This window comes from Macrosteles quadrilineatus, unplaced genomic scaffold (assembly GCF_028750875.1).
Source record: "Macrosteles quadrilineatus isolate MER2022 unplaced genomic scaffold, UCM_ALF_1.0 Scaffold_9__3_contigs__length_116548681, whole genome shotgun sequence".
Lineage (NCBI taxonomy): Eukaryota > Metazoa > Arthropoda > Insecta > Hemiptera > Cicadellidae > Macrosteles > Macrosteles quadrilineatus.
Window position 1 is genome coordinate 52,643,366 of NW_026542602.1, and position 22,739 is coordinate 52,666,104.

At 33.9% G+C, this 22,739-nt stretch overlaps 1 protein-coding gene across 1 annotated transcript; it reads left to right on the forward strand.

The window, feature by feature from the left end:
• Positions 1-943: 943 nt before the first annotated feature.
• LOC129003445 (sodium-coupled monocarboxylate transporter 1-like) lies at positions 944-20,504 on the forward strand. Its single transcript, XM_054431740.1, has 18 exons — positions 944-1,029; positions 2,222-2,424; positions 4,322-4,481; positions 5,260-5,325; positions 5,758-5,809; positions 6,232-6,299; positions 6,996-7,150; positions 13,266-13,406; positions 15,035-15,143; positions 16,105-16,214; positions 16,550-16,762; positions 16,912-17,046; positions 17,088-17,222; positions 17,264-17,398; positions 17,440-17,626; positions 18,823-18,909; positions 19,355-19,509; positions 20,159-20,504. The coding sequence occupies exons 2-18, from the start codon at positions 2,222-2,224 to the stop codon at positions 20,484-20,486; spliced, it is 2,439 nt and encodes an 812-aa protein (XP_054287715.1). The 5' UTR covers positions 944-1,029; the 3' UTR covers positions 20,487-20,504.
• Positions 20,505-22,739: the final 2,235 nt, after the last annotated feature.

The following is a 22,739-nucleotide window of genomic DNA, read 5'->3' on the forward strand; positions in this document are numbered from 1 at the left end:
AAATTATAACAAACTTTGTACAAAATATTAGAAAAACATATATTTGAGGTAAAAAATCTTATTTTTTAGCACATAATACCCTGAAAATTCATCTTTGGGTTACTTTGTCTGCCTAGTTTTCATATTTAATGTTGGAAATATAGTTCTAAATGTGTTTGCCAATTTTCGTGGAAATCAGCCAATCCTGGAACTATGAATCGACGAATTTGCAGTCATCTTGTCGATTTGAGGGCCTCGCGGCGGCCATCTTGGAAAAACCCGACTTCCGGTTGTCCGATTTTGGTAGACTTTTTTCCTGGTACTTTCTACACCTATTACTACCAAAAACCGTCGAAAAACCATTTGTTGGAATTTGTTCTATCTCAAGTGCCTATATTGACTCGACTATTAGAACGAGAGCTACAATACAAATTAGGTATTTCCATATTTTAAGGGTGAAAATTTAAAGAAAACAATTTTGAAAAACTTGAAAACCCCCATAACGACTAGTTTCTATGACCCGATCTTGCTGGTAAGCAAACTCATTCAAGTTTATACAGTTTTACACATTCATATCAAATTTAATCAAAACCGGAAAAAATACACGATTTATCTTGTCCAAGGACTTATACGTGCAAACTTTTGAGCTATTAGTGTTTTTAGTCTCTCGAGACAACAAAATAAAATATCGGTCCCGGTTCTAGGTCTTTCCTTCCACCTACAGTCTAGAGAAATTCACCGAAACAAATTAAATTCATCAATTTAGAACAATATTTATAAATATTAAAATGAAATGGTTTACATTTCATAATTTAATTTCCAACCCAAACATGTTTCTTTAGCATCAAACAGAAGATATTTTACTGAATCATAATATTTACATCAAAGGCTCCTTTCTCTGGCAAAGCAAAGCCATGCAAAGACTGCAGGTAAAAAGACGTTTAACATAAGCCCCCCTAATTAACCACTGTTATCTGAGTAGAGGCTTCAATTAGTCTTTTTACTTCTCGCTCATCTTCGAGGCATCTTCACCGTCTTCTCATTTCTAAGGTAGCATTTTTTTCATAACAATCTTTTATTATTTTTTACAGTTATTGTAAAGAGAATAGTCCAGAGATTGTGTAGATATATTACATTTGATTCAAATTCTAGGAAAAATTAATTAGCACACCTAATATAAAACGGTTTGCAATAGCGTAAATGCTTTTCATTTGCATATGCTTCTGCTATTCGTTTTATAAGTAGTACCGTAGTTGTGCTAAAATGTTGCGAACTATTAAAGCTCAATCTTTTGTCGTTGAAACTGTTTCTATGGAATTGCACATAAGTCCAATCCAAATCTAGAACACATGATTAGATTCTTCAAGTAAAGTTGAAGGCATAGTCTAAGAACATCATGTGGTTCAGTTAAGAGCAAGTAAACCTTATCAGCCGGATAAGGGCTGTGTATTTTTGCTCAGCTGGTTTTATTGAATGTCAAAGCGGAAGAAAATTTGTAAACTAGAAACTCTGTTATTGTTATACCCAACTTTTAACAACTTCTTTAAAGCTGTATTTTCAGTCATATTATAGTCCATACACATATTAAAATGCTTAAGCACATGATTTAACAAAGCTATATGTTTCAATTTCTTTTTAATGACACGACTCTCCCCAGAAAATCCCGATTTAAAATCCTATTATTTAAACTAGTAGATAATTTTAAACAATAAAAGAAACATTCGTGAAAACAGGTACAAAGAAATTTCTTCGATTATACATCAAACCTACAGACTAGTGAACTTCCATGCATCTGATTGGATTTTTACTAAAATATTTCCTTAACCATGTCAGATTTATTTCCTATAAAAAAATTGGGTTTAACAGGTTTGCTGCCACGGCGAAGGGAAACGTTTTGCAATAGAAAATGTGTAAAGCAAAAAATAATAATACATTTGCAAATTTGGTAGAAATATATGAATAAACCAGGTGAACTACAGCCGTTTACTTTTCTCCAATAAGGAAAACATGGTCAGATTAAATTTACAGTTTCTGAAATTTCCTCGTAATCGTTTATCGTACAACGGTTCAATAAACACAATTATTCGTTTTATCAAGATATATACATGGTTGTAAATAAATTCGTTATATAGTGTTTTAGCCCATTGAAAAAGAAAATTTTTCCCGGGTCTAGGTCTCACCATTCCACCCACAATACCTATTCACCTAATAAAATACCTAAAACACGTTTTAACTTTTCCAGATGGAACGACAAGAGACCGACCTAGGATCAGCTGTTCTCATGTTTAACTGGATAGAATACTTGGTGTTTGGGACGATGTTACTGCTATCACTGCTCATCGGGGTCTACTTTGGGTGGATTAAAAAGCAGGACACGGTGGCAGAGTATTTGTTGGGTGGGAAAAAGATGGGCGTCTTCCCCGTTACGATATCACTGGTAGCTAGGTATGTCGGCATAGATTAAAGAATAGACACCTACTACTCTGTCTACTCCTTTAATGTATGGTATCTGTAATCTTGTAAGAGATGTTTCCTCTAATGGGATCAAAAAATTATAAATACTAGGTACATTTAAAGTAAAAAAAATCTATGAGATTAACTACAGAGCAAGTGATAAACGAAAGTGTCAATACATTTCTAGGTGTTGGGATGAAAAATAATGATGTTAAAACAAACGTAGAAAGTATTTTGATTGCACTTGCAATACGATTAGGGCTTTAAACAAATAACATATTACCATTTACTCTGATAGATTTTATATAAAGAAGTGATAAAATTTACCCCTAACAAATTAAATCTTTAGACTGGTTAGAGGAAAAAGTTAATTCTGACTTAATTTGCCACTTTATCCATAGGATACGTAAACAATAAGTAATGGAATGAAGTGTAAAATAGATTTTGATTGCATTTAAATTGCTATGTTTTCCTCATGAAGGTATATTGGATTTGGGATTTGGCTAGTCAGTCATACTGTAAGCTCTGCTTGTATATTTAGCCAGAGATATTTGGATGATTGAAGTTAAATGTTATTAACGGACACGTAATTTGCTAAAGTGTGATTGGGATGAGGATATGCATATGCAGGTTTTTACTCTATATTAAATATTAATATCAAAGGTAACATCAAATTATTATGTGTAACATATATGGTAAATATAGAATCAGATTACCAGTTTTTACTTTGTTGTCACCGTTGAATTACTTAAAATAGTCCAAGGATCATCGACAAATTTGAGCTACAAAAACGTTAATCCTTTTTTGAAATGGTTGAGATTGCAATCAGAGCGTTTAGGGTTGAACATAATTGAATAGTATTTTACGTAAATAATGCAGATACATGAAATTAATTAGCTTAATAACAAATAGTGCTGTTCAAAAAAAGTTGCATACTATAAATTTACTGTATATAACCATAGACTAAGATATAACTTACTTATTGTTTTTAACACTTTAACGAAAATCACAATTACCCACACTTGTTAACGACAAAACAATCTCATCTAATGGTATCCCTGTATTCTTTACTTCATTACCGATCAGCTGATATGCATTGTTGCATAGCTATACAGCAAGGTGTTCTTATATTAGGAATTTATTATCAATAAGACTCAATACTATTTAATGATGCTCGATACATATCAGCTGATCGGCAATGAAGTAAACGAAACAGGTATGCCAACGTCTATACTTATTTAATACGCAAGCAGGTTTTTTGTGACAATTACTCCTCCGAAACTACTGAACCAATTGAAATGTTTTTGGTGTCATTGGAGAGAGCGTAGCGTGAAGTTGTGCAGGAAACTTTCTTTTTAGGAAAATAATTATAGAGTGAGGCCCTGGTGCCCTTTAAAGTTTAGTATTTATCCATAAGATTAACATGGGAAACAAAAATTGTTATGAAACTCCAGCTGTTATCAGAAATTAAAAGTGAGAAGAAGAACATATGCTAATTGTAAACAGTCAATAAGTTTGCTAATATAACAGTTTACTACAAACATTTACTGACTTGGTTGAAATGAAATATTTACTATTTGAATTTGGGTTGGTGTAAATATTACAATGGAAAAAAGCTAGAGAGCCTGGATAAATTGATACAATCTGTTATTTACATCTTGAGTATTTCCATATCCTTTGAGTCGAATCATTTAAAGTCATCAGAACTATGACTGTTATTCGTTTTAAAATAACACCTGTAATACTTAGCAATTGCTCGAATTCGAGCAACAGGGACACTAGTTTAATCTTATTTCGTAATTTTATATGGGTTGCGTTAAAAATCCTCTTGTAAATAAATATTTAAATATTATACATAAATAAAATATTTGCATTTTGTATTTTACAGCCACATATCAGGGATAACATTGCTTGGCGTGCCATCGGAAGTATATGCCTACGGGACTCAATACGTCGCCATATTCATCACCATTGTATGCGTTTATTTGATAATCTACTATTTGTACCTACCAGTATTCTTCCATCTACAGTTGAACTCAGCCTATGAGGTAGGAATATTAAGCTAACTTTTTTGTTACATTATTGGTTCTTTTATTAATTTTTATTTGGCTTCTTAATTTTAAGCCAAGGAAATATATGAAGTGTAGGACCATCTCACCTAAATTTTAGAGGGTTCTAGTGTATTGGGTTGAATATTAATCAAAATCCGTGCCAACAGCTGATTGATTTATCACTTGACGCAGAATATTGTCATTAGTTGGTAGACCATCTCAACAGATTACACCAAATTTTTTGGCTTCAACTCTTTACATTGTATTGGAAGTCTAGAGTGTGTATAGTCAATGATTTTAAACAAAATTCTGGATTTAATAAACCAATAATAATCATAGAAACTCTTAATACTAAAAATATAATCAATGTTATAGTCGTAAAAAATTCCCTAGGGAGTAGACCATTACCTCAAAGGTTTCAAAAGTGGAACCTAGACTTGAGAAAGTTTTTTTTTCGTTTGGATGTTCCCAGAACCCAAAAGCACAATCAGTTCAGAATATTATATATCCTTATACAGCATATCCACCACAACGTCTTACTATGAGACCTATAGCTGAATCCTTTATGAGAAATCTGCTAAAATAGGACATACTGTATCTCTCAAACAAGGAATCAGTATTGCAGAACTTTGATCACCAATAGCTATACGAAAACCATTTAATACTTCACAACTATTCTTTACTCATATGTATCTAGAAATCAGGTTGATTTGCACACAGAAATGAACGTTTTGACTAAAATACTTGACAAAACTAATGGTTATCTCATTTGCAGTATTTGGAGCTCAGATTCAGCAAAGGCACGAGGACTCTAGGATCGTTAATATTTTCCATCTCTCTCGTAAGTTATAACTCTGCTTTGATTTATCTGTTGCAATATACTCTTTAACAACCTGACATTTCAATCTTATTAAATCCTGCTTTTTGAGTATATTTTGTAATTTTATCCTTAAGTGAAATTTAATGAGGAGTTAGTGGTTTGTCATATTTTTTGTAAAATTTAACACGAAGGAGTATATAATTAGATTTTTATTTGGTTTAATTCACCTCTTAAATAAATTATTGTTTAAACTCCAAATAATAATGTACTTGTGTATGACTTATAATACTATTTTAAAAAATGTACAAAATTTTTTTTTACATGATGTAATGAGATTAAATTTAACTCAGCTTAAAAATTGGTTAACGAAAAACTAAAATATTTTATGGTATTTAAATAATTTAATGTTAACCTATAATTACTATGTTTATCATTGAAACAATTTCATTTCAGATAATTTTCATACCTATAGTGATCTACGTTCCTGCATTGGCTTTTAACCAAGGTAAATTAACTATTTACGTAATTCTTTTTTTTAAACATAAGGCATTTGAAATCCATACAGCTTAGACCAGAATCAATTAATGGTTTGTAAAATTAAGTTTGCTCATATATTATATTGATTTCTGTTATCTTTTTATATTTGGTGAACAGTATCTTTCTTTACGTATTCTCTGCTCTTCAGCGTACATTCTGCTCTGCACGAACTTACCAGAATTTAGACTGGTAAGTTATCTTTTTGTAAAGTAAGTCGTGAGGTACGAAGCATGTTGAGATTTTAAGCTCAAAAGAAGCTTGGTATCTTACTCTTATGTAAATGTGTTTGCCAAATATTACTATACTTGCTTTACTAGTAGCTTTTTTTGTTATTTTTGTAAATGATGTGTGGGAAAATAAATTGTTTAAGCTTTAAACTTTTTTTCGCAGTGACTGGGGTTTCTGTTCATCTAATAAGTTTGATCACCAGCCTCATTTGCATCTTTTACACTTTATTTGTAAGTATGTTACTTTAACCCCACAAGAATGCGTCTAGATATTAAATATATCCATACAATGAATGTTCTATTGGTTAGTTACTAAACCGAAATCGAGCATTTCTGTATTTGGTTCTAATAACACAGCCAAGAAAATGTTCAATGGAGTAAGCAAAATAATTTCTAGTATATCCTTGTATATGGAGAGCTAGCTGGTCTAGTGGTTAGCGCGCGGGACTCCGGTTCCTGGGGTCCCAGGTTCAAATCCCACCAAATCACCAATAGATTTTATCTAAGTGCTAATGCCGTAACCCCTAGGTCTAGCCTGAAGTAATGTGCAAAACAATTCCGGGCTCGTGCCTAGCGTCCTAGGAAAAAAGTATATACAAATTAAATGTGATACATTAATTAACACCTTAAATTTATAATAGTAAGAAAGTAGAAAGTAGAAAGTATAGTAGAAAGTCTATAATAGTATAAACAAACAATAATTCTCTATGAGCAAAAAAATAAAAAAATTGCGTAATAAAGATGGAAAAGTTACATTGGAAAAACGTTGTTAAAAAATATAAAAGGTAAATACGAAGTTTTTGGACACATTCTACAATGCAGCCACTGTCAAAACAAGCTTTATGTTAAAAGTTAATTTATAAGTAGGGGGAGATACTACATATTGCAACAAAATACTACTATAACACTAAATAACGCAATTCGCAGGGAGGCCTGAAGGCAGTAGTGTGGACTGATACCCTTCAAGGGATGTTTACCCTTACTGCCATGTCTCTGATCCTCATACTTGGCTACTTGAAAATCGGAAGTTTTCACGAGATTTGGAGGATCAACCAGGAGGGATCTCGACTGGAACTGTTCAAGTAAGTTTGGAAAGATTCTTAATAATTGGGAAAGGTGGAGCTAATTGGTTGAAATTAGAGACATGGAAGTTCATTCAATGACTTACTAGTATGAATAATTCTATGTCTGTAAAATGTGTTATAACAAACTATAGGACTAAATGCTTTCTTATTAATGATTTCCTAATTTTCATATATTATGAGACAAATTACTGCACCTCGATTATTCTTGGTACTTATAAGTATTTTTTGAAGTGTTAATATTTAGTTTAATTTGATTTAAACAAAATGTAATGCCTAGTGAATACAAATTAAATGATGAATTGACCATATATTAAAGTTTCATGATTCTGGTAAGTTAATTTTTACATTCAGTCAAATTGATCACCCACAGAACACAATTCCAGCTGTGTATCATAATCTGCCTCAGGCATTAATAATAATTTTTGACCGGATCATTGTCTAGGTCAGATTTTATTTTGGTTTTGACCTACTTTTGAATTTGTTGAATGAACAGTATCAGCAAACCAACATACTGTATCCCATCTTCGAGTATTTGTGTCAAAACTTCTTAATAATGGGTAAGGTGTGGGAATAACTATGGTCACTAAGCAGTAACTTATGAACTATAATCGTTTCAGCATTATTTTGTGGCTATACCATTTTGCTTAAAGTTAAAAATACATGTACTAAATGCACTAAATTGTTATGAAAATCGTTTGAGCCGTTTTTGTGAAAATCTAATTCCTGTTATCTTACGGGTTTTTTCATGGGGAAATCACAATTAAAAATCTAATCTTAAAAAAAGAATAAACAAAATCCTAGGGATACTATATTTTAGTACCCAAATACCAAATTTCGTATAAACTACAGGTGAAGTCTGTACCGGGAATGTTGCTGGAAGTCAACAGTCCCGGAAGATCAATTAATTTATACCTGTGCCGCTAGGTCAAAAACTACAATGTTTGCAGTGTCTGTAGATCAAAAGTCCCAGTAAGTCAAATAATACAGTCCGAGCTAAAAACGTGGTCTATGTTAAAGCAATTGACTTATTGGGAATTTGACCTAATGCAACAGCAGTTTTAATATAACGAAATACGGTAAAATACAAGTTCAGTTTCGCTGAGTCAACAGTGCCGGAAGATCAAAAGCAATAAAAGTGAACGTCGATTCAGTGTAAAGTAGACCTCCCGCAACGCTTACTACACCAACAAAACTCGCTTTTAGTTACTTCGTGTTTTGTCATAATTAGAATAGAGCTAAAATTATCATATTTGGTACATAGCTTATCTATTAATGCTTCTTGCCAACTGTTTGGTCAACACTGTAAATAGGTATAGTTTATGTAATGAAAAGCCTTTCGTCAAAATTTGTGGCATGAAATACACGCAAGGACGATCTGAAAATTTCTGGTTATTATATACGTTTGTAAAAGGAGACCCATTTAATTTTAGAACTATTTTATGAGTTATAATGTAGTCTACACATTAACTGTGTAAATGTATTACGCCTCGGAAGGGTTGAAACCTGTCCAAACTATCATATATATTATTAAAACGTAAATGGGGGTTTTTCACATTCTGAATCAACCAGTCGACGGATTTTCATTATTTTTGTGTTGAAAGAAAGATAATTTTGAGAACTAGGGAATGTAAAAAGCCATAATTATAATTAAGGGTCCCAGTTTTTTAGAAATTAAGTTTTAATTTTTTTTAAGTCTAGCAGCCGACGCTAACCTTAAGCTAGCTTTTAGTACAATATAATTTGCTTAACATAACAGCTGTATACATTCAGCATTTGTGACACAAATTCAGCATTTGGAAACAAATTTAAAGACATATTTAGAGTTGACCTATTTATTCTATGTGTAATGCTGACCATTTATACATTCAATTCTTAGGTATGAGGATGGCAGATTAATTAAATATGCATAGTAAAATTGTAGTATGTTCAAGTGATTTTTTAAAGGAATCTTTGTTCTCATTGATTTGTTTTAGTCCCATATAATTTGTTTTAACTAACAGCTGGTTGAATGTAATATTGTTCTATATAACTATTAGGTTTTTGGCGAATTTCCCATATAGGGAATAAGCTATTACCGTAGTACTTATGGTAACACCTGGACCCGGGACCGATTAAATTTTTCGTTTTGAGGTCCCTAGAGGCCAAAAACACCATCCGTTCAAATTCATATATACAGGGTGATCAACTGTGATCATATATGTATATGTATATGTATATATGTATATATATCAGGGTGATCATATATGTAGACACATTTCCATTTAAGTTGATAAGGTATTTTATTTTTTTTATCTCTTTGTGCCATTAGTTATAATATTATTTTGTAAGTATTTTTAAGACAAGGATTAGGCTAAGTAATTTATTCTGTAAAATACCATGAATTGTACTTTTTTTTAGTTGGGAAATAAACATCATTTCATTTTTTTTTTTTTCATTTCATTTCATAACTCAAGGAGGCCACCATTGGGAAATCGGAAACGGTAAGAATTAGAGAAAACTTTAAATGGGGGACATTCCTTTATTTTTTGTGGCAGTTAAAAATGTGATTTTAGTTTTTTGATCATGTTTTTGGATAGAATATGCAATTTAAAAACTTTTTTAGCCTTGACATTATTTTGATAAACCCACTCGTTTAGGAGTACAGCCTATGGAAAAATGACTTCCGGTGTACATTTTACATCATGTAGCTCCTAAACGAGTAAGTTTAGAGCAAAATTGTAAAAAGTAAATTAGTCTTAGAATTGCATCTACATTCCTTAAAGACTAAAAAACAACAAGTTTTCCACTTTTCAAGTTTGCCGCCATTTTTTTAATAATATAATTCATATTTTTAATGAATTTTATGGTCTTTTTGGAATGTGGATGCAATTGTAAGACTTTTTTACTCTTCGCATTTTAGCTATAAACTTACTTGTTTAGGAGCTACATGATGTAAAATGTACACCGGAAGTCATTTTTCCATATGCTGTAACTCCTAAACGAGTGGGTTTATCGAAAAAATGTCACGGATAAAAAAGTTTTTAAATTGCCTATTCTATCTGAAAATGATATAAGCAACGGTTCTTGCAATTTATTGTTTATTGTTTTTTAGAGTTGTTTCGGACTTACTCACACTCGTATAAGGTTGTCCACGTTTGTCAATGATAATGTAGACATGTTACACCCGTTGTCACGAATATGTTTACAAGTTTTCCGACTGTTTTTGAATAGTGATACATTTTTTCACATACTTAAGAACCACCTGATTTCGTGCATTACATGTTCGTCTCAATTTTATTTGCTTTAGTAGGCATTCTTTTGGTTGATGAGGACTTCAATAGGTCCTTTGCTCATGAAATATATTACTTAATTAATTTTTATTGTTTGGTAAAATGGATTAAATTATCCAGCAAACCCAAATAGAAATAGTAAATATAGTATTTCAAAAAAATCAGTAACATGTTAATAATGTAGCCTACATTATTTCCTTGAATTGCATAACAGCAATTAATTGAGCTGATCCTTATATAAATAAATCAATATGTTCTTCATAGGCATAACATGGGTTCTTTAAGAGCCACTGGGTCTGAGCCCAAGGGATTTTAAAACGTAATGTTGGTTTGCAAATGTACGTGACACGCTCTTTCTAATGAGACATGAATGGTCAAAATCGCCTAAGAAATGCGGAAGAGTTCAACGGAAAAATTTCGTGTTGGCGTTACAGTATGGTTGAAAAGTCCTGGATTGGCTATATTTTTTTAACAATATAGATAAAGTAGTGAGACTTGGTATATCAATAATAGCCATAAATATCTACTGTCTTAAGCTATTATCACTTTTTTATCCCTTAAGGGGGGTGGACCACAAAGACTAAGACAAAATTATTATATAATTTTAATACTATTTTACCTGTTTTTGAAATGGCGACCATACAAATGTATGCATTTTAAGCCAAGTATGAATGGAGATGAGTGTGATGAGTGGGCTGTAGGCGGAAAAATACGAACAAACTAAACTATTTATTAACAAAACTTTTTTTGTGTTGAAATTTAAAGACAATGGTCTCAAACTCTACACCGAATAATGCTAATTCATAATGGTTATTATATCTATGATCGATAATGTAGCCATGTTGCTTTGAAATGGTGACCATACAAATGGATGCATTTTAAGCCAAGTATGAATGGAGATGAGTGTGGGGTGAGTGGAGCGATGTTGTTGTCCTGTTTGTGACTAAGGCCGACATAATCCTTAGACACAGCTGTTAATTAATAGTGCATACAGTCAATTAATAGCAGCAGAGGTCAAGTTTGGTATCAAATTAAAGGTTTTATTCATAAAAATACATTGCCGCAAACCCAAACTCAAACGATGATGATGATAAGTCGCTAAAACGTATAGTTTGAAATTTAACAGCTGAAAATAAGTGAAATAGAAAAGGTTTTGGTTAAATCCATCAAATTGTAATTGGACACTAGTAAATACTAGTGAACTTGTTGCTACCTATCCCCCCTTCGGTTTCATGTATTCCTCTCAATCAGTTCAAACCTAGGAGGATTAAACATTAATGTTAATTAATGTTAAATCCTCCTAGATTCAAACCTGAAACACCCAGATCGAAACTCGCCTGTCGTTATTTTACCATCGCCTTTTTTTAAAATATATTTTTCAAAAAAGAAATATTATATTGATTTACTTTGGATTTTAAAAATGTTAACGTTTTATTTTGTTAAAGATTTATGGTGATAAGTAAATATTGTGGTGTAGTAAAGTATATTATATTGTAGTTAAGTGTTAAATTTTGAAATTTTAGGGTGAATCGAGATGAATCTTTGTTTATAACATGCGTCTCTCCTACCTTAACATACATACCAAGTTTCATAAACATCGGTTGGAAAAGTGCAAAGATAAATATTTGTATGTAAAAAATACAAAATGGTGGATATCTGGTTAACGAAATGATATTGGAAAAAAATGTTAGCCTTGATTTTCTGTTTACTTTGACCCAAGGAATTACTAGGTAAAGTATCTCCCCGCTTATTTTAACACCCTGTTTATGATGTATTCTTATAAGTGAAAAATGTAAGCTGGTAATAAAGAAAGATGTTTTATAAATAATATGAATGTACTGGTGATCTGTATATTCATCTTTTTCTTGTCCTTAACTATAAATTAAAAGTCCACTCAGCAGTCGCATCGTACGATGTAGTTCTTTCCATGCGTTGCGAAATGCTAAATTTGCCGTCCTCTTCAACCCAAGTTATCTACTGAACCACTGATTGTAAAAAATTCAAAGAAATATATTTTACGCATCACACTTTTGGCTACAACTTTGCCACAAACAAAACCTCTCTAACCCAAAAACAAACAAAAAATCTCGCATGCTAACTTTTTCATGTTAGAAACCACGATTTAAAACTATTTCACCGTACAAATCAATTTTTATTAATTAGATCGGTAAATAGTTTAAAGTTCCAACAAAATAGTCATCGAGTAGGACTAACCAAGAAGCTCTGTGCCAAATTTCAAAATTTTAGCACAGCTTTAAGTACACCAAAACACGAAATTATTGAAGTCATGCGTCGAGAGGACTATCGTTGTTTTTAACAGATTATACTTTTGACCTTCCGGCACTGTTGACTCAGCGAAACTGAACTTATATTTTATCTTATTTCGTTATATTAAAACTGCTGTTGCATTAGGTCAAATTCCCAATAAGTCAATTGCATTAACATAGACTACGTTTTGTAGCCCGGACTGTACTATTTGACTTACTGGGATTTTTGATCTACAGACACTGCAAACATTGTAGTTTTTGACCTAGCGGCACAGGTATAAATTATTTGACCTTCTGGGACTGTTGACTTTCTGCAACGCGTCCTCTGTACCTCAGTATACACACACGCTCACACATACATCACTTGGAAAACAACTTTTTAGGGTTCTGGGTCATGATCGAAAATGTTGTAAAAAATAAACTAAAAAATAACCATACTATAGGGCAAAAAATTAAAAGCTTGTCGTTAAATGATGTTAACTACGTTGTATCTCGAACTATAGTGCATATAAGAGGTTCAGCTACATATTTACCTTCTGAATACTTAACAATGTTATAATTCTTACCTTTTCTTAGCTTGAATCCGAGCCCATTCGAGCGCAACACCATATGGACGGTGTCAATTGGATCAACTTTTGCTTGGTTGTCAAGCATCGGGATCCATCCAGGAGCCTTACAGAGGTTTATTGCTGTTGCAACCCTCAAAGAGGCAAAGAGGTAAGGTTTAGCGAATGAACTTTGTGGTTGACGAAATGTGCTTTGATTAAAAGGTTGTATGCACATACATGGTTTATAGGGTAGCTAAGTGTGCAAAGAACTCGACAGAAATCAAATTGTATGTCGGATGTAATAAAGCTTTTTTTGGTATTGAATATAATAGGTAGTGTTAAGTATAAGAGATAAACAATACCCTTAATTGGAATTCTATTGATCTTCTTTTGTGTCTTTAAAGCAGTGTGAGTTGTGACACAAAAAGACAAAGATGTTCCCTTTGCTTTACATATTTTAAAACTTTGGTGTAAATACCTGCTTCTTGTAATCCAAATTGTTGCTGTTATGACGCAACTAGTTTCGACTTATCACGAAGTCATCTTCGGGCGTCCAGGGGATGTCAATTCACTTCATCAGAAGGTCGTCAATACACACATACGTTTATACACGAACATGGTCACGGTTACGAACAAAAACACAGACACGAACATTGAAACGAAAAAAGTACGATTTAACGAGTACTACCCCGAAGTACGGACGCCCGAAGATGACTTCGTGATAAGTCGAAACTAGTTGCGTCATAACAGCAACAATTTGGATTACAAGAAGCAGGTATTTACATCAATTTTTATATTCAACGTAATCCGGAGGCTAACATCAACAATGAAATTTAAAACTTTGTCCAAGATAGTATCGACCCAAACGGTTTTATGGGTTTATCGGGAGTGTGTTTTGATAATCTTTATAAAAGAATGTATAAATATATATAAATCGACATTTAACTAGGCATAGACATTTTAAAGTAGGGATATAATTGTAATTTCAAAAGTAGTGTACTCGTTTGGAGAATGTTGGTGTCAAATACATCATTACTACAATGATTTCAGTTGCCAATTGGTTTTGAGTTGGTATAATGACTTAGTTGTAGAGTAATATTAACTTTAAGTTCTGAAACCGTGAAAGCAGCAAGTAATTTAAACATGTGCTTAACCCCTGTCACAAAAAAATTGCTCAAGTTAGCAATAATAAACAGCATTCTAGACTAATTATGCACTGTGTCATAGAATAAAATATAGCACAACAATTATTTTTTATTACAACCTTATTTTTAAAAAGTTTATTGTGCTCTCATTTTTGAAAAGGAGCCATAAAATTGTTCATCTTTAAAAAAACACTTTTACCTAAAGGATGAGTATTTATTGACGAAAAATCTCTGTAGAAATTCTCTTAAAATGGAATTTACGAAAAAATGACATATCTAGGTTTTTACTACTTTATAATAACAACCAAAACTACTAAATTACAGATATTTTCATATGAAGTTATTATCATCTTCTACTTTATATAGATGGAATGTCTACTTAATTATCCGGCAGTCAATGGTCTAACTAAATCAATGACTTGAAGGGTCGCTAAAAACTATTATTGGAGTAAATTTAGAGTTTCTACAAAGTAATCGCTGGGTCCGCTGTCATAACAATGTAAGAAAGGTTGAGATAAGAGCGTTACAAAGGACCAAGTAAAGGCCAAGTTTGATAACTGAGCCCCAAGTGATGGTTAAACAAATTACGAAACCAACGATAAAAAAAATCAAAAAACAAGTAAAACTAATTTTAGGAATGTTGTCTTTGCAGAGTCATAGCTTGGGGCTGTGTGGGATTTGCTGTGGTACAAGCGCTAACCATCCCAATGGGACTTCTACTGTACGCGTACTACCACGACTGTGATCCCTTAGCTACAAAGGTACTAAGGAACTTGCCCTTCGTAAAATACCTATAAGGATAAGAGATTTTATATTTTTGAAATACACAAAAAACCGTTGAAGTGTCATAGTTTTGACGTGATCAAACCAAAGAAATCAAACAATCAAAATTTAAAAACTCAAAATAGACCAAACCTGCAAATGTTTCAAACCGTTTAGGAGATTAAAATCTCGAAATATATAAACACCAAAAGTTATCAAGCCCTGAAAAATATCTAACCTTCTTTTAGAGATAGAAAATTCATTCCGTCTGAAATGATAGATATGTGGTCAAAACAATTTGTCAGAAATATACAAGGGCATCCTCTTTTGGGCTTTATTTCTATGTTAAGCTGTTAAACTATACTTACTTAGCCTAGTAAAATCCTACGTGAAATACGGTACTTTAGTAGATAATATTATTGAATTCGGAATTAATAAAATTACAATTAATTTATGTAATTTTATTGATTTTCTAGAACAACTAGTAAATGGAGATAACAGGTGGAAAGATATAGAGTTTATTGGTAGTGTTTAGCTACAAATAGCATAAAAATATGAGTACATATAAAAGAAAAATCTTGAAATCATGTTAATTTATTAAATAATGTTCGTCCATACATACCTCGTCAGACAATCCTTGACAGGTAGTCTCGTTTGGAAGAACTTTGCTAAATATGTTTCAGATTGTTTTCATAACTACGCCTTCGTCAGGCTAACAAAAATAACTTACTTCTTGAGGTGTCATTAGAATAAGCTGTGAACATTTTACACATAACACAAATCCGATTAATATGCCTATAAATTACACGCCTGTACAGTGACACGGGCAGGACTGGAAGCAGACATAGCAAGCTTCTCCATACAATTCTACTTGTTAGAATTGCTTAACGAGGAATATCTAGTAATTATTTGTCATGAAGTTCAATCTTTGGGGTACCAAAATGAACAATGTTTTTTTAGATGATACGGAAGACGAGCCAGATCCTGCCGTACTATGTGATGGACGTAGCCAGGGACTTCCCGGGATTAACAGGACTTTTCATATCTGGAGTGCTCAGTGCTGCTCTCAGGTCAGTCTACATTACTTATCTTGATAGTCTGTGTGATAAAACCTATCTCCTGGCCCTTCATCTACCTGGGACTTGCTAGGACCTTAAACTCAGGAGAATCAGGAGACAGGTTCCATCATACAGACTATAGCTGTAATAGGCCTACTGTTCGTTTGGGAGAAGATGTCTAAAGGTCTCAACACAGTAGCTGGCACACTGTAGGAAGACTTTGTCCAGTTTGTGTTGAAGGGAGAGAAGTTGTCTGAGACCTCTAATCCCCTCATACTCAAGGTCATTGTGCTGGTGCTGGGTCTGGTCTGTGATCAGCCATACTACAAGTGTTGTTTTGTCCTCAGCACGATGTCCGCTGGTCTCAACACAGTAGCTGGTACACTGTACGAGGACTTTGTCCAGTTTGTGTTGAAGGGAGAGAAGTTGTCTGAGGCCTCTCAGTCCCTCATACTCAAGGTCATTGTGCTGGTGCTGGGTCTGGTCTGTAATCAGCCAAACTACAAGTGCTGTTTGTTTTGTCCTCAGCACGATGTCCGCTGGTCTCAACACAGTAGCTGGTACACTGTACGAGGACTTTGTCCAGTTTGTGTTGAAGGGAGAGAAGTTGTCTGAGGCCTCTCAGTCCCTCATACTCAAGGTCATTGTGCTGGTGCTGGGTCTGGTCTGTAATCAGCCAAACTACAAGTGCTGTTTGTTTTGTCCTCAGCACGATGTCCGCTGGTCTCAACACAGTAGCTGGTACACTGTACGAGGACTTTGTCCAGTTTGTGTTGAAGGGAGAGAAGTTGTCTGAGGCCTCTCAGTCCCTCATACTCAAGGTCATTGTTCTGGTACTGGCCTGGTCTGTAATCAGCCAAACTACAAGTGTTGTTTTGTCCTCAGCACGATGTCCGCTGGTCTCAACACAGTAGCTGGTACGCTGTACGAGGACTTTGTCCAGTTTGTGTTGAAGGGAGAGAAGTTGTCTGAGGCCTCTCAGTCCCTCATACTCAAGGTCATTGTTCTGGTACTGGCCTGGTCTGTAATCAGCCAAACTACAAGTGTTGTTTTGTCCTCAGCACGATGTCCGCTGGTCTCAACACAGTAGCTGGTACGCTGTACGAGGACTTTGTCCAGTTTGTGTTGAAGGGAGAGAAGTTGTCTGAGGCCTCTCAGTCCCTCATACTCAAGGTCATTGTTCTGGTACTGGCCTGGTCTGTAATCAGCCAAACTACAAGTGTTGTTTTGTCCTCAGCACGATGTCCGCTGGTCTCAACACAGTAGCTGGTACGCTGTACGAGGACTTTGTCCAGTTTGTGTTGAAGGGAGAGAAGTTGTCTGAGGCCTCTCAGTCCCTCATACTCAAGGTCATTGTGCTGGTGCTGGGTCTGCTCTGTGTTGCGCTGGTCTTCATTGTGGAGAAACTCGGAGCTCTCTTTCAGGTATCTGTGATGACGATGCATATACTGATAAGCATGAAATTGAGTAGCACAGATGTAACATTAAATATTTGGCACACTTAAGGTGACTAGCACTAGTGCTGGTGTATCGGTCAAAGTCCAACACCGCCCCCTCGCCCTCGTGTACAGCAGCGCTCACGGTGGAGGAAGATCCATCAAACCGACAAATAATTTATTTCCTTAGCTTGACAACTACTCTCATAATGTGTAAGCGGATGAGAGTGACTGATATTTTGTGAGTAAAACAAAAATTCTTAAAATCCATCTTTTGTATTGTTAATTTTATAGAATTGAGAGCCGTTTTTGTAAAAATCCAATAATTTTAATTTTATGAGAAAATTATTATATAAAAAAGTTTAAAAATGAAAACACCCATAGACATACCATAGATTAGTTCCCACATGCTCCCCACATGAATCTTTTTAAAACCGGACTATAGGATTTGACTATTGTTACAACTTACGGATCCAATAGTAAATGCTACTGGTGTAGTATATAGCTCTGGAAAAATTCAGACACACACATAAATTACTTTTATAACAGTTTTTTTTTATTTAAGGGGGCCCAAAATTGTAACTAGAAATTGTTAACGTAAAACAATACTTTCTATATATGATATATGGTCAGGGGGTGAAAATAAAAATCGAAGAAAAGTTTATACTGTAAAATTTCTTAATATTTTAAGTAATCTATCAGGAAAAGATTTACTCTTACCCATGTTGATGTAATTAATCTCAATAAATCCCGCCAATTGCCTCTTTCCAATTTCCTGCCAAGCATTTAACCAATATCCAGCCATCAATCACCTTAAGATTTGAAATCCTTAACAATTTCTCATATTTTAATTTTCTTACCATAGTTAGCCTATTTATTATTTATTTCATACAGTAGGTGAGAGAAAAACTGGATAAGTATTTTTAGATCCAGTACAACTCATAAACTTTGGACGTAGCAGTTCTTAGAAAAATCTTTAGAGTACTTACCGCAGATTACGTAATGGTAATACTTTCACAATCTAGTATCATTGTAGATTTCTTTTTTTACTAAGATTATTTAAAACACTTTTAAGATTAGTTTTTGTAACAATAATAATTGTTGCGATTTAAATCGACTGTTGATGATTTATTATTCAGCTTTGTTAGTTTTAATATGCCAAATGTTTTTTTTTTAAATTTCAGATGGCGATCAGTTTACAAGGCATTTCAACTGGAGCACTTCTTGGACTTTTCAGTTTAGGCCTTCTTTTCCCACGTGCAAATGCCAAGGTAAAAGTCTTCAACTGTTATAAGACGTGTAAGTTATTTACTGAAACTAAATTAACAAAATGTCATTGATAAACACTCTGCGTATGTCAATTGGTTCGTGGAAAATTAAGGGGTTTCGTTTCAGTAGCAATCTTCGTGGAGGCTGTAACTAGGAAGAAAAGGAATTGTGGGACTTATGCTTTGAAACTTATATTGTAGGCTGTCGATGGAAAATATATTTTGCTTTGAACAAGTTCTTCCCTTTCACACCCTTTTAGGAACAGATTGGCTTAAATCCTTATAGTATGAATTATAGCATATGTCCCGTGACCCTTTGTTTACCTGGGGTTGGCCTTAAAACATTGATCGGTCCCCAGCTGTACGTGAGATAAGACAGATTACATCATCCAGAGTATAGATAACATGGAATTCATGAGTCAATAACAATGTATTTGTTGAACTACAGGGAGCAATAGCTGGTGCATTAAGTAGCCTACTAGGGATGGCTGTCATCATCGTCGGAGCTCAATGGTACATAATGGAGAAGCAACTCCGGTTCCCCGGTAAGGTGACCAGTGTGGATGGATGTCCGGAAGATCTCATCGCTTCTTTGGGGTTCAAGTAAGTGTGTCAACGTTTTGCGCAGAAAAAGTGGGTTGTAGTATTAGTAAGTTTGTGCTATGCACTTTCTACAAACAATAATACAATTTCAAATATGGTATATACATTCAATGCTCTAATTATGTCCATGGTGAAAGGGACTTCACATAATGTCACATTCACACAAAATCTAAACATAATGGCAATTTTTTAACTATTAATACAATAGACATTCCATCCCCATGTTAAATTTGTCCCAAACTTTTAAATGAAAAATTTCGTAGTTAATGTGAGTCACCAATAGATTGTGCTGATGGAGTTCTGTCAAATATGTGCACTTTTTATAAAGTCAAATCGATGGAACGAAAATAGAATTTTAGGCTCTAGCGCTTTCCGAAACAATGTTTTTTTTTTATAAATGGATGACAGCTAGTCCATATTGATGGGACATCTGCTTCAATATCTAATAGTGAATGCTAAAACTAAACCTAATCTAGACTACCTAAGTTTGGATATACAGGTTTATACATCCTACGGTGCTATGGTAGCCAGGACTTTAACTTTGACTATAAAACTATAAACCAATCTCAGGGTAAAATAAGATTTTGAATATATTTTACCAACCACACTTTTTATAATGCAAAATACTAAAATACAGTTTCTTTTTCAGTGCGTCAGCCAATGCACAGACATGGACCGGATTGGGAACTCCGGTAGAGGCAGATGATTCAGTACCCATCATCTTCAAGATCTCCTACATGTACTATTGCATGGTTGGGACGCTGATAGTGATCGTAGTCGGTCTCTTGGTCTCTTATCTGACCACTCCCCAGGATCTCTTATCTCTGGACCCTAATCTCTTCTCGCCCCCTGTACGAAGATTCCTCCCCCAGAGAGGAAGGGACCAACCAGCCAAAGAGGAGTATACTCTTGTCAACACAGATCCAGCGGGAAAAGATGGCCAATATGTACAGGATAGTCAAACCACTGGAGCATAAAACAAATTATACTTTATAGATTGTTGTTACATTATTTGTAATATCCCTACTCAGTAGGCCTAGGGGGAGCGAGCTGGGGGTGCAAGAGTGGTTAGAGCTAGAGTGAGACTCCGGTTCCTGGGGTCCCGGGTTCAAATCCCGCCAAATCACAAATCGATTTGATCTAAGTGATAATGCCGTAACCCCTTGGTCTACCCTGAAGTAATGTGAAAAACAATTCCGGACTCGTGCCTAGCGTCCTAGGACAAAAAAAAACTCAGTAGGCCTAAGTGGAGTATAAATTAGTAGTTACTGTGAAGAAGGTGAACCATAACTGTATTACTAGGGTATCAGAGCATGCATTAAGGAAGCACTATTGTTATAACATAAATGATTTGAAAGTGAGTTTAAATAAAGAACTCAGGTATGAAACATAAGAATACAGATATGCTGTCAAAAATTTTCGCCAATGATTTTAACTAGAATTTTTCAGCTTTAATACAAAACCAGGCAAAAATTGAATTAAGATTTTTTAAGATTTTAAGAAAAACAAACCCTTACTGATTGTTTTGTATGAATATTACTTATACTATTGACTTTTGGATACTCTTTTCCAGGTTTTTATGCCAATTACATTTTATAGTAGTAGTATTTAGGATAATCCACAAATTAATGCGTTTAGGGAAACTTTTCCAAACCTATATTTTTGTGGCAATAACGAGAATCGAACCCGTCTGAACCGCATCAAAGCCTGAGACGCCACCCACTAGCCTAGCAACACACATTGCATACAAATAAGCATGAGATCAATGGACCAGCTCTAGTCAATTGTCTTATTCAAATAGAAACTAATTGAATTATTCACCCAAAAAGTGTGATATTGTCTTAGTATAAATTATATTTTCTCTATAAGCTTTTGTTACCATAAAAGTTGATGTGACATAACAGATTATATGACTTATAAAAAGGTTCATGTTGTGTGTTGTTTTTTCTTATCAAAAGGCTTTCTTTCTTAAGAGTTTGAGCATTCTGCTGAAATTAATTATTGACAACAGCGTGCTATGTCATAGACTTAATACAACTACGTTAATTAATATTATGAAAATAGCAAAAGCTTTAACATTGGAATGGAATTTTTATTTCTACATTTTATTGTTTTGTACTATGCTACGGCACTTCTCCATGTCGCCCACGGTTCTATGACTACAAATAATGGCAGATGTAGTGTAGGCTTTCCAACGAGCCTAACCCCACCACCCTTAGACGACCTGTCGCTGTACTGTGTGCTGAAAAAAACCGATTACTTCGCCGCACTCTGTATTTACAGTATAAAACCTAAAACACTATAGTGGCTCATATGTGAGCAAATGGTGATCTCTTATGACAGAGAAATACCGTTTATGAAATTAATTTAAAGTTTCAATCTTAATTGTGTGCTAAAAATAAATGTTTTTTTCTAGTGAGATTTTAACTGTGATACAATATACGATTTTATAAAATTAAATGAAGGTCATGAATCATCAATTACAGTTTACAGCTCCTATTGCTTCATACTCAATTTACCTGGCTGCCTTTGAAGGCGGAGTACTTGTTAGATAGTAAATGGTTCCCAAATGACGCCGGACAATCAACTCCGAGTGGTCAAACGGTCAGACAGATTATCAACATCAAAGAGATGACGACATCGACAGTCCTATTGGCATTGCGATTGGTGATTGCCGATTACCACTGGGGCCGTTGTTACAATTAATTGCTTTGTACAGGTTTAACTGCCAGTGTTACCAAAAAACAATGCCATACTGCTGGTATGTTTTATAACTTATGTTTTTCAGTAATTTATATGTAATACACTTCAATATTGACGGTCACTTACTGTTATGTACTTATTCTTATTCTTAGACAATTTCTTCAAAAATAGAAATTACATTTATGTCGATAAAGACAGTTAATTTTTTGATATTTCAATTTAGATGGTATAATAATAACTGTTGGGTAGTTTAAGGTGATTTAAACAATACAACTTACACAAACTGTTTATGTTATGTTAGCTTAGATTTTCTTCCGGAAAGCTCAAATGAGTTCTTTTAAAGAAATCCAGTTACATAGTTCTTATTGGATGTAATTTAAGATATAATTATGAAAATTCTGTATTACACAGTTCATCAAGCTAATGTACAAAGAGTAATTTCTTTTGATAAAATAAAATTATTTTGCAAGAGCAAATCATGTAAATGGTTTATATTCTATAGGCGTTCTTTGTTAACGTTCCTTCAA

Bases quoted from the DNA above. Each gene is read 5' to 3' on its own strand.
- LOC129003445 (XM_054431740.1), top strand. From the start codon at position 2,222: ATGGAACGACAAGAGACCGACCTAGGATCAGCTGTTCTCATGTTTAAC. The intron at 6,300-6,995 runs GTAAGTATGTTA...CGCAATTCGCAG, and splicing joins GCATCTTTTACACTTTATTT to GGAGGCCTGAAGGCAGTAGT. The intron at 13,407-15,034 runs GTAAGGTTTAGC...TTGTCTTTGCAG, and splicing joins ACCCTCAAAGAGGCAAAGAG to AGTCATAGCTTGGGGCTGTG.